The 16,984-nt window shown below is 40.8% G+C and overlaps 1 protein-coding gene across 1 annotated transcript; it reads right to left on the minus strand.

Annotated features, from left to right (window-relative positions):
* Positions 1-277: 277 nt before the first annotated feature.
* LOC134088449 (major histocompatibility complex class I-related gene protein-like) lies at positions 278-10,629 on the minus strand. The gene is made up of 7 exons (XM_062542414.1): positions 10,489-10,629; positions 8,729-8,851; positions 7,576-7,833; positions 6,957-7,241; positions 6,046-6,333; positions 5,842-5,961; positions 278-728 (listed from the first exon to the last, which is right to left on the minus strand). Exons 2-7 carry the CDS (start codon positions 8,826-8,828, stop codon positions 661-663), a joined length of 1,119 nt encoding a protein of 372 aa, XP_062398398.1. The 5' UTR covers positions 8,829-8,851; positions 10,489-10,629; the 3' UTR covers positions 278-660.
* Positions 10,630-16,984: the final 6,355 nt, after the last annotated feature.

Consider the following 16,984-nt stretch of genomic DNA (forward strand, 5'->3'; position numbering starts at 1 on the left):
TAGGACCAGCCAGCTGTTTCATGGATCCAGGATATGATGCATCCTGATAAGTTCCCTTGGCCTTTGGAATTAAAATAGCCCCACATAATCACATACCCTTCACCATAGCTAGAGAGGCATGGTGTTTTTTTCCAGCTGGCCCATTAGCCTGTTGGATTTGCATTGAGCTCAATGAGCACCAAACAGGCTAATAGGAGAACTGGAAAAAGCACCATGCCAACACAAGGCCACTTTGAATTGAACTAGACTCATACGTGCACAAACACAAGTAGTCATTTTAAGTACAACTTCCCTCCACCAGATTTTTTAAATGCATCTTTGTGAAGGAGTGTGTGTCCAAACGGCTGGAGGGAAGACTCCAAGCGTCAAGAAAGCAGCTTTTCTCATTTTCTGGTACTGGCAGGTTTACGTGACAAACAATGAACAAACAAACACTGGACAAATAAAAAACAAAAGATGGGACAATGGCCACACTTCTAGGCCCTGCTGTAGCAACAGTTCTCACTAGACTATCTTCTTACATTTGCATGAGGAGATCCCTCCCAGATGGAACTACTGTACACAGAAATTATACAGTGCAAAGTCTGAAGGTCTCATGAATCGTCCAGGACCGTCCAGATCCTGAGCCGGGTTTTCCTGTGTCTGACTGGCTGCAGGAGTCTAAATCCCCCCCTGGGGATTTGAAAAACGGTTCCAAACAAACATCTGATTCTCTGCGAGTTTTTGTTCTAGAAACATACAAGTGAACACCATTAGAAACCTTGAATATTACATTTTTCAAATAGGTTCCAAATATGTGTATATATATTAGAGCTGTCAATCGATAACAATTTTTAATCTAATTAATTACATACTCTGCTAATTAATCTAAATTAATCGCATATAGAATTTTTGCTGTTAAAGCATTTTAAATATCTCAGTTCAAATGAATCATTGAATAATCAGCATCAGAGACATTAAAGTAAAAAAAAAAAACTGTTTTATTATTACTTTCACTGTTCAAATAATGGCCATAACAATCTATAATATGACCTAATATGCTGAGGGAAAAAATTCAAAAGTGCCTAAGGGCCTCAATGTCAACACTGTTTCTTTGCATTGATTTGGTACCTTAGGTCAAAGGTCACAATCGATTTATCTGCGTTATTTTTATATTTTCCTAAAATTAATTAATCAAAATGAATCAGTTAATTTGACATATATACAGTACCCTCCAGAATTATTGGCACCCTTGGTAAAAGTTGACTAAAAATAGGTATAAAAAATAATCTTTAGGTGATTTATTGTACTCCCACAATGAAAACAATGAGGAAAAATATACCCTGCAAGGCAAGCAAATTTATTCTGAGAAAAAGGAAAATCTCATAAAGAAATGAATATTTTTAACAAAAACAGCTTGCTCACAATTATTGGCACCCCTGAAACATATTATGTACAACATTTAACAGGAGCATTTTGCTATGTAAATGCAACGTTTTAAAGTAAATCAGAGTGTCTGTGAACTTTCAGAAGTAGTTCATGACGTTCCTTTTCACTATGGTATGAAAATGAAGTCACTCAGAGGCTAAATCCTCTAGTCATTTTTCAACATTGGAGAGACAAGAGAATACACTAAATTGAAATAAAAAGAAATTGTGTTGACATTTGTAAGTAAGAGAATGTCTATGGAAACTAGGTATTTTGTTGAAAATGCCTATATTTCCAGTTAAAATGATGACTAAAAGGTTCTAATCATCTGGAAATGTGGCAAACATGCTTGGACAAAGACCCATGGCTATTTTGCTCCCACGCACAGTATGGAGGATGGTATGATAGGCAAAAAAATCCATAAGAACCACTGTTGAGAGTTACAGACAAAGCTATCATCTTGGGGTCACCAAGTCCCCCCCAAAAATCTTCAAAAGTGACCTCACTGCTAATAGATTATTTAGACAGCATGCCAGGTTAAAGCCAGTAGAGTCATTTAATGAACAATGTAAATGACAGGAGTTACTGAATGGTACCATGACATGTCTGGGAGTGTGGTCTATTGTCAGATGAAAATAAAATTATGCTCTTTTGCTAAAAACACTTAAGGTGTCTTTGGCGTACATAGAAGAATGACTATACTAAAAAGAACCCCATGCCTAATCAGAATTATGGTGGAGGGGCTGTGCTATTGTGGGGCTGTTTTAATTCCCAAAGGCCTTGGGAACCTAATTAAGGTGCATGGCATCATGAACACCAAGAAAAACCTGTACATTTTCAAAGGAAATCAAACAATCTCTGCCAAGGCCCTAAAAGTTGGTCATGATTGGATCATTCATCAGGTCAATGAACCAAAACAAATGCACAGATCAAAACAAATATGGTTTACTGAACACAAAATCAAGCTTCAGACATTGCCATAGCAGTCCCCTGATCTAAACTCCATAGAAAAACAGTGGGATGAGTCAACGAGAAGAATGCACAAGTGTGGACCTAGCAATCTAGACGATCTGGGGAGGTTTTGTAAAGATGAATGGTCTTAAATCCCTTACTTTGTATTCTCAATCTTTATGGGGTGTCAGAGAAGAATATTACATGCTGTTGTATTGACAAAGGGAGGTTTAAGAAGGTATTACAAGTAGGGGTGCCAATAATTGTGAGTGACGTGTTTTTATTAAAAACATTTATTTCTTTATGAGATTTTCATTTTTCTCAGAATAAATTTGCTTCCCTTGCAGGGTGTATTTTTCCTCATTGTTTTCATTGTGGGAGTACAATAAATCACCTAAAGATTATTTTTTAGACCTATTTTTAGTCAACTTTTACCAAGGGTGCCAATAATTCTGGAGGGTACTGTATATATATATATATATATATATATATATATATATATATATTATTATTATTTTTTTTTTTAACTGTATTGACGGCACTTAGTAAAAACAATGAAAGAAATCCTAGAATTTTCAGTCCTCTCGCCTGAAGCAGCCCATTCATAAAGCCCGTTCAAATTTGCATTAATTTTGAAACAGCCACTGGCTTCATTTAGTCTGACTTTTTTCCTATTTGTAGTGAAACTACATTTTTGAATGCTCTTCTTACCCTTAGGTATCCATAAAATATCCTTTTATGTAGCCAACACCTTTGGATTCAAGGTTCAAACTTCAAAATTCTTGGGTAGATATACAGTGCCTATAGAAAGTCATCATACCCTTTTGAAATAGTTACTTTTTTTGTCTTACAGCCTGAAATCAAAACCCATTTTAAAAAAAATCTTTTCCAGTTTTATTAACAAATTTAGCTGTACAACATCAAAATAATGAAAAAAAAGTAAACAGTTCTGAAAATTAATAAAAAAATGAAAAACTAGAATAACAGGGTTGGAAAAGTCATCATACCCCTGACTTAATACTTTGTAAAGCTTCCTTTTGCTTTCATTACAGCCATTAATCTGTTTGGATATGTCTCTATTATAGCTTTGCACACCTAGATAGGGGAATATTTGCCCAATTTTCCGTAAAGAAATGTTAAAATTTAGTCAAATTCTATAGGGAATGGCGATGGACTGCTCTCTTCAAGTCAATCCACATATTTTCTATAGGATTTAAGTCAGGGCTCTGACTTTGCCACTCAAGGATATTCACCATCCTATCCTTAAGCCACTGCTTTGTTCTTTTGGCAGTATGTTTAGGATTATTGTCGTGTTGGAAGGCGAATGACCTCCCCATCCTCAGCTGTCTAGGAGAGGGACGCAGGTTTTCCTTAAGAATGTGGGTGTACTTGGCAGCATCCATTTTCCCTTCTATCCTGACCAATTGCCCAGTTCCCGCTGAAAAGAAACATCCCCACAACATAATGTTGCCCCCACCATGCTTCACACTAGGTATGGTGTGTTTTGGGTGGTGTACTGTGTTGGTTTTCGCCAAACATTGCGCTTGGAGTTCAGTGCAAAAACACATCTGGAATATTCTGCTACCATGTGGAAAAAGCTTATATGGTCAGATGAGACTAAGATCGAACTTTTTGGAGACTAAGATTGAAGTTTTTGGACTGAGCTCCAGGCGCTAACCAAACACAGTATACACACCCAAACACACCCAAAACACACCATACCTACTTTGAAGCATGGTGGGGGCAACATTATGTTTTGGGGATGTTTCTCTTCAGCGGGGACTGGGCAATTGGTCAGGATAGAAGGGAAAACGGATGCTGCCAAGTACACCAAAATTCTTGAGGAAAACCTGCGTCCCTCTCCTAAACAGCTGAGGATGGGGAGGTCATTCGCCTTCCAACACGACAAAAATCCTAAACATACTGCCAAAAGAACAAAGCAGTGGCTTAAGGATAGGATGGTGAATATCCTTGAGTGGCAAAGTCAGAGCCCTGACTTAAATCCTATAGAAAATATGTGGATTGACTTGAAGAGAGCAGTCCATCGCCATTCCCTACAGAATTTGACTAAATTTTAACAATTCTGCACGGAAAATTGGGCAAATATTCCCCTGTCTAGGTGTGCAAAGCTATAATAGAGACATATCCAAACAGATTGATGGCTGTAATGAAAGCAAAAGGAAGCTTGACAAAGTATTAAGTCAGGGGTATGATGACTTTTCCAACCCTGTTATTCTAGTTTTTAATTTTTTATTAATTTTCAGAACTGTTGACTTTTGTTTCATTATTTTGATGTTGTACAGCTACATTTGTAAATAAAACTGGAAAAGATTTTTTTAAAAATGGGTTTTGATTTCAGGCTGTAAGACAAAAAAAGGAACTATTTCAAAAGGGTATGATAACTTTCTATAGGCACTGTTTTTTTATCTTTGAAAATCATTTTTTATATACCGGTAGTTGTGTTTACATGGAATTATAACAAAAAACGAATTTCATTATCCACTTTACTCTCATATCATTATTGTTGAGGTCTTCTAGAATATAACCACATGTGCCACTTTGGCGTAAATGTTTTTAGTTAGATGAAAAACTTGAAAATGTCAAGGTGTAGCAGACTGCTCTCAACGCGTCTGAAAGGCCCTGGGACCTCCAAGTGATAATGGCACTGGCACTTTGATGGCTTGCGACTATAGATATTAATACCAAACTGTGTAAAGTCTGTGTAAAATCATCATCAAAAAAGGGCTGGGCTGGGCAAGGCTTTTGTGAAGTAATAAATGTGCTCTAATATGCCAGCTGAGGTTAGAGGTTAACCTCCGCTTCGCGTTGGGGTCCGGTTCGCCCTGTCGGTCCTTATTTTCCCGATAATGACCAGCGTTCTATACATTATCCCTTACATAGCAGGTCCCTTCTGCAAGATCACTGCTGTCTGAATGACTCCAGGCCAAATGGCCTACTGTAGCTAGAACACAGTAGAACACATTAGCCCCTGCTGTCTGAATGACTCCAGGCCAAATGGCCTACTGTAGCTAGAACACAGTAGCCACTGCTGTAGCTAGAACACATTAGCCACTGCTGTCTGAATGACTCCAGGCCAAATGGCCTACTGTAGCTAGAACACAGTAGAACACATTAGCCACTGCTGTCTGAACGACTCCAGGCCAAATGGCCTATTGTAGCTAGAACACATTAGCCACTGCTGTAGCTAGAACACATTAGCCACTGCTGTCTGAATGACTCCAGGCCACATGGCCTACTGTAGCTAGAACACATTAGCCACTGCTGTCTGAATGACTCCAGGCCAAATGGCCTACTGTAGCTAGAACACAGTAGAACACAGTAGCCACTGCTGTCTGAATGACTCCAGGCCAAATGGGCTACTGTAGCTAGAACACAGTAGAACACAGTAGCCACTGCTGTCTGAATGACTCCAGACTAATGGTCTACTGTAGCTAGAACCCAGTAGCCACTGCTGTGCTGTACCTTTGCGTCTCCTCCAGCACCATATCATGATAACACAGGTGGCTCCCACCACACACACAAACACTGCCAGAACAGTCACAGGTGACTGTGTGATTGTTGTTCCTGTCTCCCACTCAGCCTCTGCCAGCAAAAGGGAAAATATGCTTTAAAAGTACAATAAAACTAAGGGTTTCACTCAAAACTACTGTATTAAGATCCAGGTACCTAAACTGATGTCCAGTTTGTTGTCCAGGCTGAGGTGTTCAGCTGTGCAGTTGTAGTGGTGATGCTGTAGTTCCTCTGCGCTGACCTCCAGGCTCTTCCTCATCTGGTACGTCTCATCTCCATTAGGTAGCAGCTCCCCCCCAGTGACCTGGTGGTCAGACACAGGCTGGCCGTCTCTGAGCAGGGTCAGGCGGATGTGACGGGGGTAGAAACCAGTGGCCAGGCAGGTCACTTTGGCCCCTCCAGAGTCTGGGAGTGTCTTCTGGAGGAGCCTGACTCTGGGCTTCACTGTGTGGTGGGAAATGATTATGAAACAGCATGGTAGGCTGCTAACCTCACACAGATTCATTGACTTGGTCTGGTGTTGGTGGAATCCTAAATGCAGTGTGTAGTATTTGAGAAATGTGCTATTAGGTGTTGGTTGGATGTAATTTTTTTTGTAATAAAGAGGCTACATGTCATGAAATCATTTTCTGTCCAAACTGTGTTATTGAGGTCCAAGCAGAAAAGCTGCGAAGGCATCCATTGTATTTGTTAGTATTCGTCCTTATTATTCCGCCATGGGAGTCTATGGCAACCCATAGAACCATCTGGTAAAAAGTTGTGAAATTTGCCACACTGATTGGGGACAGTCCCATGACTATGTCACCAAGTCTCATGTCAGCATCTCATACACTCTAGCGCCACCAACAGGTCAAAGTTGGATTGGATGTCTCACTGCAGCATTGAGCTAACAGCATTGAGTTGCCATGGTTACTCCGGCCAAACTGCATGGCCCCCTCACTGCTGCTTGCAGCTATATTTATGTACGTTTTTCATTGTCAATATCATGTCATATAGAGAGCTAAGCAGCCTATAATGAGCAGTAATCATGAACATTATATCAGAGTAATGTATGGACCTTAATGTACCTTTTCTCAGCACACGATTCCTTTCATTGCGCAGATGCTTTTCGAGATATTGGATGCAGTGTGGGTGGTACATGGTTTGGTAGCGGAAGTGGAAGTTCATCTGTTGAGTCCATGATTTATTCTCTATATCTGGCCACCTCCATCCAATGCGAAGAGTATTATCGTCTCCATCATAACGATCTATGACTATACTCTCCCCATTGTAAGCATCCTTAGTAAACATTAGTCCTGAACTATCATTGGCCGCTAGTTCACATCCAGTAACTCTCTGAAAAACATCAATATCTGGGAAAACAACCACATTAATGTTTTGGTTTCCAAGTGGACACACAAAAGGCATTATTTGCTTTACACAAACATTCTTAAAATATTATTCTGAAGTGACTTCAAGGTTTGGAAGAATGACTTCACACAAAATTGCTGAGTAGAGTAAAAGTGCTAAGAGTATGTGGGACCAGCTCCACACCAAATAGGCCAATACTGCCAAAAGGCCCGCAAGTGAGACGAGATGGCAAGAATCTCACATGTCACTCTTATTAGTAACTCTTGCATGTTACGTCTTAGCTGCTGTGTTGGTTATAGATGACTCTTAATGTACAGACCTTATTGATCAGCTTACCATTTGTGTGATTGAAGTAGCTTTTCACATTGAATGCTCTAAGTTGAATGCGTTCGAATAATTGTTGAAAAAGCCCAGTATGATTATCCAAATCTTTCACTCTCCCAGAGTCCTTATGAATGCCCTTGTAAATCATTTTCTTTTCATTTGAGTCATAGTACCCAAACTCAATATCATCCAACATCACATACGCCGTGAATTCTGGGAATGGAGTCCTTCCTCTGATGTATGTTCCCATCATCCATAAGGAGTGAGAACCTGAGGGGGGGCACATTGGCAGAATTCTCTGAAGCAGTCAGCCCTTATGTACCATACCATACCATACCATACCATACCATACCATACCATACCATACCATACCATACCATTATTTCTGTAGTTATAGTGGTGTGTAATACTTCTATGATATTCTGGAAAATCTCGATTTACTCCTCTCCCTCTATACTGCCCTGCAAAGGTAAAATACCTTAACTGGATACTGGAAATCTGGCTATTACCTGTTTTAATGATAATTTTGGGCTCAAATTTGACCTTTGACCCTTATTATTGACCTTACTCTGCCCTTGTGTTATCTGCCAAAAATTAGAGAGCCGTGCCAAGGCAAAAGGCAGTAACGTCAATAATCAATAGTTGCTGTACCTAGCCCCACAAGGAACTAAAACGAACATTATTATAATAATAAAAATAATTATGATATTGTATTGATATTCAATATCCTTATGAAATGATATCATAAGGACCAAAACCAGTTTATTTGATCAATATGCTAACCTATTTCATTAATCAATGTTGAATTTGACCACATTAACCAAGGGTTACATTATGCCCCAGATGCACAATTGATGGATTAGCCTAGATGATTTTGACGTAACACAGGAAAATCAATCAAACAAAAAGTCTATGTGAGTGGATGGTGTTTTGTAATAATTTATCTGTTCTCTAAATGCCATTCAAAATGGCTACACAAAGCCTATAATTTCCTGTGTGAAACATACTGCATTTGTCCGTCACAGTACAGAGTGCAATAGAGTTTGATATTCTAATTTCAGGCAAATAGGCTATTATTCCTACTCAAGTTTGCTGGAAAACTCTAATGCACCAAAGTACAATACTTGCAGCATTTTCCATAGTCTCTGAATTAAATGCACCTTACCCGTTTTGTTGGAGCATGACAAATCAAATGAACAGAATAAAAATATGAGCTTCTGTATGCTTTTGTAGTTCTGATCCAATGTACAACTGAAGTAAGGCATTCTTCTTTTTCAAACTATTCCCACTGAAAATACAAAACACAATTAAGGATGTTGGACCTTTTAATTCCACAAGCCGCAGTATTTTATGATTGTGCACTCTATCAAGCAAATCCAACAACACATAACCTACACAAAAGTCAGCAAGCCACTTGCAAAATGAACCACATATTCACCATATGTATAACTGCTCTAGGCCTATGGAAACTAACTAACCTAATTCTAATCTATAGTCCATTTCTAAATCACTGAGTGCAGTCTGTTAATGTGCGGACCCTCTCACAATCAAGGTCGTAGGCCTAGCTTAATAAATGAAATGAAACTTAAAGAAAGGAACATCGGAGTCCTTTGTGGTTGATGCGGCCATGTGACTGCAACCAGAGAGAGAGTGATGCTCTAACTGCAACTACGCTACGTGACACCTGACGGTGCGTTAGGCAGTGATAATTGTCTCGTCAGCTAGTTTTACTGAACGAAACTTGAAGAAAGAAATTCCGAAGCCATGACCTTGGTGTCATCTAGCTATAGAAGATACCGCCACGCTCGCAGTGCATCATGGTCAGTAGTAGGAACCGGAAAACTCAAAAATCTCACGTCTTGTCTTTGTTGCCTTCATGATTTACTTTACGCGCTCAAGATGCGTTCCCAAGATGCGCTCCCGCTATTGCATAGCGTTGAAAGAGATGGAGATTGAGAGGACCCATAGAGGCTAATCATTGCATGCAACATGTTGTTTTTGACATAAACGTCCTGAAGAATGAAAAGCAGTTTGAAGTAAAGCTACCTATTTAATAGCTAAATGTTGGTGTGCCCCCGACGCCCCTTGGTGCGCACTACGCACTACGCACAGTGCGTGGTAGCGGCTGCACTGAGGCCATCTAAAATCTCACAGGCACAGCTCAATTATAAAGGACTAAACTAAATCAACGACATGAAGAACTATATAGTTGGGGATCGCTCTCCGAACGATTTTGAACACTGCGTGCAAGTATGGAAGGCTCTATAAAAAAATAATTTGAGCTACAGGCTACACCGGTGATTTATCTAATAACGCAAAAAATAAATGAACTGCTGTCTGACACCACCACATGGACTTTCATCCGCCAGAAGTTAGTTGCGATAGAGACTGAAGTAGGCTAATGTCACAAGACAGACGGCCTAGGTCATGAAGGACACTTATTTGGATGTGTGCGTGTGTGTGTGTGTGTGTGTGTGTGTGTGTGTGTGTGTGTGTGTGTGTGTGTGTGTGACTGTGTGTGTATACAGTATGGTAAGGTTTAGCAGCAACAATCTATCTAATAATAACATATGGAAGTAGGCTATTTATGATAGTCGTCAAATAGTGAATTTGTGGGAAGTGTATGCCCCCGTAACTTATTTCGTTCGCCAGCAGGAGAGATGAATGAGACAAAACGCACGTTCGACTATAACTCGTTAACGGTTTCGTTCAGAGCTGAAAATGCAACTGAAAATAGATTGACAAAATATTAGCTTATCATATCGGCAGTGTTTTACGATGTCTTTGCTAATTACATTTGATTAAAAAGTGTTCGTCCAATTCCCCTATGGCATACCGAATAACGGAATTAATAGACCAGGGCGAGGTAAATAACTAGAGAAACAATAGCCAAGCCTACATGAAAAATTGTGCAGCGATACACACCTGAAGAATGGCAGAAGCGACTCCAATAGACTTTTAAAAAGCCCGATCTCCTTGCTCTCCGTGTAGTAATTTCTTTGCTGATTTCTCACGTTTGTTGTTGTATTTTCCCTCTACGGAACTACATCTCAAAGTTCTATTTGCATACGACCTCTCTCCTCCGTCCTCCAACTCGTGTCCCGGAAATCGTTCATAACTCGGTGTTCCATTTCGAGAGGAGGTAGCCTAAGGCACAATTAATGCGAGAAAAAAAAAAAAAAAATCTCAGTGAAAACATCATTCACGTTACTTTATGTGGGAATAAGAGGAGGAAACGGATGGGAGATTATTGGCACTTTTGTAGTCACATGTGGACTTTCATGCCCAACAATTTTAATGTTAACTTGGGAACTTTGCTGTTTTGGTCACTTGAAAGTTAAAAGCTGCAAATCCTTCGTTCATCCTCAGACTTATTCAAACTTCCCTGATCTGAGGCCTGGTCACGGGGTCACAGAAAGTGTACGTGCTTTGAGCAAAATACTTTCCTCCAAATTAAGGATCTGAGAAAGATGTCATATGATATTGGGTTGCTGGAGCGTGGAAGATGTCAGGTGGATCCTGTTGCTGATGCAAGTCGGGCCAAGACCAGGACCTAGCCAGCCACCTGTCTCCTATTGTTTAGTGTTTTAATTCTCACAATCATAGTGCTCACATTTAGCACATTTTTTTCATATTTGAATGATTTCTCAGGAGGGTCTCATTCCTTATTGCATTCATCATTGGTGACACTGTTCCAAGTTCAGTGAGTCTGTGATGCTGGATGTCATCCAACAAGGTTAGTAGGACTCAAATGGGAATGTTTATTTTGGCGAGATTTTTAAATCAGAGCCTCGATACTAATGGTTCAGGAGGAAACCACTGTGGTCGACATGGTAACAGGGTAGTGTGAAGTAGGCTACTAAAATATAAGCATTTCACCTGAAACAGCGCTGCAACCAACCACAGTTCATGGGTGTTTTGTCTGAAAGAGCATCTAACCTATACATACATACAGTATAAGGAAATTACTAATTAAAATGATATATTAAAACATGTTATGAGTAATGTATATTTACTATAATTAATAATGAACACAATTGATCATGTTGGAACAGGAAGGAGCCATCCCCAAGCTGGGCTTGCCTAGTTACAGTTCTAGAGTTCCAGAAACTCAGGGAAGGAATGCTTTAACATTAACCAAGAGATTTTTGATAATACCATGTTCCCAGCTTTGTGGGAACAGTTTGGGGATGGCCCTTTCCTGTTCCAACATGACTGTGCACCAGTGCACAAAGCAAGGTCCGCAAAGACATGGATGACAGAGTTTTGTGTGGATGAAATTGACTGGCCTGCACAAAGTCCTGACTTCAAGCCAATAGAATGCCTTTGGGATGAATTAGAGCAGAGACTGAGAGCCAGTCTCCTCGTCCAACGTCAGTGTGTGACCTCACAAAGCGCTTAGAACTGGAGGTCAAAAATGTCCATAAACACACTCCTAAACCTTGTGGAAAGCCTTCCTAGAAGAACTGAAGCTGTTATAGCTGCAAAGGGTGGACCAACATCATATCAAACGCAATTTAAGAATGGGATGTCACTTCAGTTCATATGTCAATTGAAGCAAGTGACCCAATACGTTTGGTCTGCTATTCCTCAGTCAACACTGACACTTACTGGTTACAAAATGCAACAACATGAGCTATTTTATCTATCAATGCAAGGAACGTCTGTCTGTGAGTCATTCTGTCTGTCTGTCTATCCACGCATAACTCTCGAACCAGTCATCTGACTTGGACAAAAAATGACAAAGATATCGTTAAATTAAGCAAAATACAATTCTACCCCTCTAGCCGCCACTCCCCTTCTCACTCACTTACTCCAGCATAGAAAAAAAGCCCATTCGCTGACAAACTAATACATCGTTGCCTGATCAGGTTGCTGATCTTGAAACAATATGCCGACACACACGTCGGTAGCATTCTGTTAAAATTTGCATTTAATACAGCCGCTCTTGACTCTATCTGGACATCGGCTATGGGCGTAACATTCATTCAAACATCACTTCAAACATCACTTCCAAGTTAAAGGGATAATCCGGAGTGAAATGCACTTTAGATCAATTTTTCGGACTATTGGGAGTACATACGTTGAGTTGACACCAAAATCATGTCATTCGGATGTATTTTGAGAAAGTTCGAGCTCACCGTTTTTAGCCAAAACTCGTTAGCCTGGAGGTGACTCGGGCATGTCATTTCGCCGCTACAAAACGCTATTTTTATACCTCTTCTACTGTTCCAAACAACACTACACTTACGTGGTAGTGAGTAGAGGGTCCCTAAAGCCAAACCGAAGTATCCCCACGTCTTTATGTGGTCGGATAGAGAGTCCAGAATGAATTTAATCGAGTCAGTACCTTTCCGGAAATGTCGCTGTTGCAGCTAGCAACGTTTTCACAACACTTTACTAACATTTCCGGAAAGGTACGGACTCGATTAAATTCATTCTGGACTCTCTATCCGACCACATAAAGACGTGCTGATACTTCGGTTTGGCTTTAGGGAACCTCTACTCACTACCACGTAAGTGTAGTGTTGTTTGGAACAGTAGAAGAGGTATAAAAATAGCGTTTTGTAGCGGCGAAAGGACACGCCCCGGTCACTTCCAGGCTAACGAGTTTTGGCTAAAAACGGTGAGCGCGAACTTTCTCAAAATACATCCGAATGACATGATTTTGGTGTCAACTCAACGTATGTACTCCCAATAGTCCGAAAAATTGATCTTAAGTGCATTTCACTCCGGATTATCCCTTTAATAGCACTGGCATGACGGTCATGCGGTTAGCTTTATCATTTCCCAACAACAGCAAAAACGCACGTACTCAAACGCCTTTCCCCTTCACTTTTTTACTTTGCAAAGTGAGTAAAAAGCTCTACTAACTACACGGGCCTGATTCTACATCATCGCCAATCTAACATGATCTACCTGCGTCAACATAATTGAGCAACATGTCTCTTGGAAAACATTGTTTGTACGGGCACTGCACTAGTTAAGTGAACACAAGGCTTGGAGTAACACACATATTGTTACAGGCTACTGGCTGCTCTCTCTCTCTCTCTCACTCACACACACACACACACACACACACACACACACACACACACACACACACACACACACACACACACACACACACACACACACACACACACACAAATGTAAACAGCCAGTAGGCTATGGCCAACACATCAATAAAGCAATGGTGATTACTCCATGATGAGGCATATCCCTCAGAATAATTAAAACCGGTAACCCTCTGGGTCTTTAGGCTCAACCGGTAACCTTCTGGGTCTTAAGGCTAAACCGGGTCCGTTTGCGTCATAAGCAACACGAACTTCCAGAATTCTGTTTACAAAATATCACTTGGCAACACAGCAAAAGGCAGTGCAATGAAGAGGACAAAGGTAAAGATTCTTTAGAATCTTTATAACGTTTGCGTAGCAACCTTCTCCAGCGTTCTAGCGAACCGGACCCCAGACCACCTTTTCAGGCGGACCCGGGTCCGGTACGGTTGCGTTCACACTATCAAAAACAACCGAACCATCGGCCCAAATGAACCCGGGTCCGGTCCAGGGGACCTAGTGTGAATACGCCCTTAGACACAGACAAGGAGGCCTTCAAGGAAAAAAGGTTGGGAAGCACTGGTTTACATGACTTACATGGGCCAATGAAAAGTATAAGATCACCAGATCTGAACAGCTTGTCCACCTGGTGGCCTAAACAGCTACACCAGCAAAGACCAACAATAGCTGGAAGACCAGCTAAGACCAGCTACCAACATATTGTACCAGCTATTGTTACATAACAACATGTTTTCTTGCTGTTTTTTTTTCAGTAGGGATGTGTTATATGGCTGTGTGTAGAGTTTTGACATAATGAGCCAAATTCTGCAAAACAGTATGTAATGTAAGTAATAGGCAAAAACTGTAAAGGCTCCAGGATCCAGTTCCTGAGGAGAGGCTTTTGGTATGGGGACTGCTGTATTGGGCTGTCTTACTGCCACTCAGCATGGGACTGCTGTATTAGCCTGTCTTACTGCCACTCAGCATGGGACTGCTGTATTGGGCTGTCTTACTGCCACTCAGCAGGGGACTGCTGCCTGTCTTACTGCCACTCAGCTGGGGACTGCAGCCTGTCTTACTGCCACTCAGCTGGGGACTCTCATCTTTGATTTGGACTGTGATTTAGTGTCTTGTGATTGTATGTGTTAATGTTAATAATGATGTATTAGGATTTGGGCTGAGTGGTGGGCTACTGCTCACCCTTAAAGGGCTACGTAATGGTGGAGTGGGCTACTGCTCACCCAAAGGGCTACGTAATGCTGGAGTGGCTACTGCTCACCCCTAAAGTGCTACGTAATGGTGGAGTGGGCTACTGCTCACCCCTAAAGGGCTACGTAATGGTGGAGTGGGCTACTGCTCACCCCTAAAGGGCTACGTAATGGTGGAGTGGGCTACTGCTCACCCCTAAAGGGCTACGTAATGGTGGAGTGGCTACTGCTCACCCATAAAGGGCTAATGGTGGAGTGGCTACTGCTCACCCCTAAAAGCCTAATGGTGAGTGGGCTACTGATCAACTAACCACCTTCCTAACATCAAATGGGTATTTTGATTACTTTCAGTCTGGTTTTCGGGCAAATCACAGCACTGACACAGCTCTCATTAAGGTTTTCAATGACATACGTCTCAACACAGATTCTGGTAAAACATCAGTCCTAGTGCTACTGGACCTTAGCGCAGCATTTGACACTGTTGATCACAATATTTTACTACACAGACTAGAACACTGGGTTGGATTTACAGGCATAGTTCTAAACTGGCTCAAATCATATCTACAAGAAAGGAGCTTCTTTGTTGCCATCGGCAACTGTACCTCAACACCAACATCCTTGACCTGTGGTGTTCCCCAGGGGTCGATCTTGGGGCCACTATTATTCAACCTCTATATGCTCCCACTTGGACAAATCATCCAAAATAATTTGATTTCATATCATAGCTATGCAGATGACACACAAATTTACTTAGCTCTGTCACCAAAAGACTATGGTCCCCTTGAATCTCTATGTCAGTGTATAGAACAAATCAAAGCTTGGATGGCTCAAAATTTTCTTCAGCTGAACAAAGAAAAAACTGAAGCAATTATATTTGGTAAAAAGGAGGAAAAAATTAAGGTTGCCACTCTCCTTGAAACAAAAGGATTGAAAGCAAAGGATACTGTTAAAAATCTCGGTGTATTAATTGACAGTGATCTAAATTTCAACAGTCACATGAAAATGATAACTAAATCAGCTTTTTATCACCTCAAAAATATTGCCAAACTGAGAGGGCTAATGTCAAAACATGACTTAGAAAAACTCATTCATGCATTTATCTCTAGCAGGGTTGATTACTGCAATGGGCTTTTCACAGGCCTTCCTAAAAAGACTATCAAACAGCTTCAGATGATTCAAAATGCAGCAGCTAGGGTTCTCACAAAAACAAAAAGAACTGAGCACATTACTCCAATTCTTAAATCTCTGCACTGGCTTCCAGTATGTCACAGAGTTGACTTTAAAGCACTACTAATTGTTTATAAATCAGTAAATGGAGCAGGACCTAAATACCTATCAGACATGTTTCAGCAGTACACACCTTCTCGTCCTCTGAGGTCTCAGGAGAAAAACCTCTTAGTAAAACCTGCTGTTAGAACTAAACATGGCGAAGCAGCTTTTAGCTGCTATGCGGCTCAGCTTTGGAACCAACTTTCTGATGATATTAAAAAGGCCCCAACTGCAGCCTGTTTTAAATCTAGACTTAAGACCAAATTGTTCTCAGATGCTTTCTGCTAACTGTCTCTTAATTATTCCATCTGGAGGAGTCTTTTATGTTAATTATTCCTTATTGATTTGATCTTGATTTATGCTTTGTTTTTATTTTCTATTATGATCTTTTTATTATTATTATTATTATTATTATTATTACTATCACTCTTTGCCCATCTATGCTTTTATCTGCTATAATTACTGTTTGGTTTTTGTTTATGTAAAGCACATTGAATGACCTCTGTGTATGAAATGTGCTATATAAATAAACTTGACTTGACTTGACTTGACTCACCCCTAAAGGACTAATGGTGAGTGGGCTACTGCTCACCCCTAAAGGGCTAATGGTGAGTGGGCTACTGCTCACCCCTAAAGGGCTACGTAATGGTGGAGTGGGTTACTGCTCACCCCTAAAGGGCTACGTAATGCTGGAGTGGCTACTGCTCACCCCTAAAGGGCTACGTAATGGTGGAGTGGCTACTGCTCACCCCTAAAGGGCTAATGGTGAGTGGGCTACTGCTCACCCCTAAAGGGCTACGTAATGGTGGAGTGGCTACTGCTCACCCCTAAAGGGCTACGTAATGGTGGAGTGTAACAGGGATCACAACCATCTCAGTTCCCTGGAGG

Source organism: Sardina pilchardus, chromosome 8 (assembly GCF_963854185.1).
Source record: "Sardina pilchardus chromosome 8, fSarPil1.1, whole genome shotgun sequence".
Taxonomy (NCBI): domain Eukaryota; kingdom Metazoa; phylum Chordata; class Actinopteri; order Clupeiformes; family Clupeidae; genus Sardina; species Sardina pilchardus.

Bases quoted from the DNA above. Each gene is read 5' to 3' on its own strand.
- LOC134088449 (XM_062542414.1), bottom strand. From the start codon at position 8,828: ATGCCTTACTTCAGTTGTACATTGGATCAGAACTACAAAAGCATACAG. The intron at 7,834-8,728 runs GTAAGGTGCATT...GCCCCCCCTCAG, and splicing joins GTCATGCTCCAACAAAACGG to GTTCTCACTCCTTATGGATG. The intron at 7,242-7,575 runs GTAAGCTGATCA...TTGTTTTCCCAG, and splicing joins CTACTTCAATCACACAAATG to ATATTGATGTTTTTCAGAGA.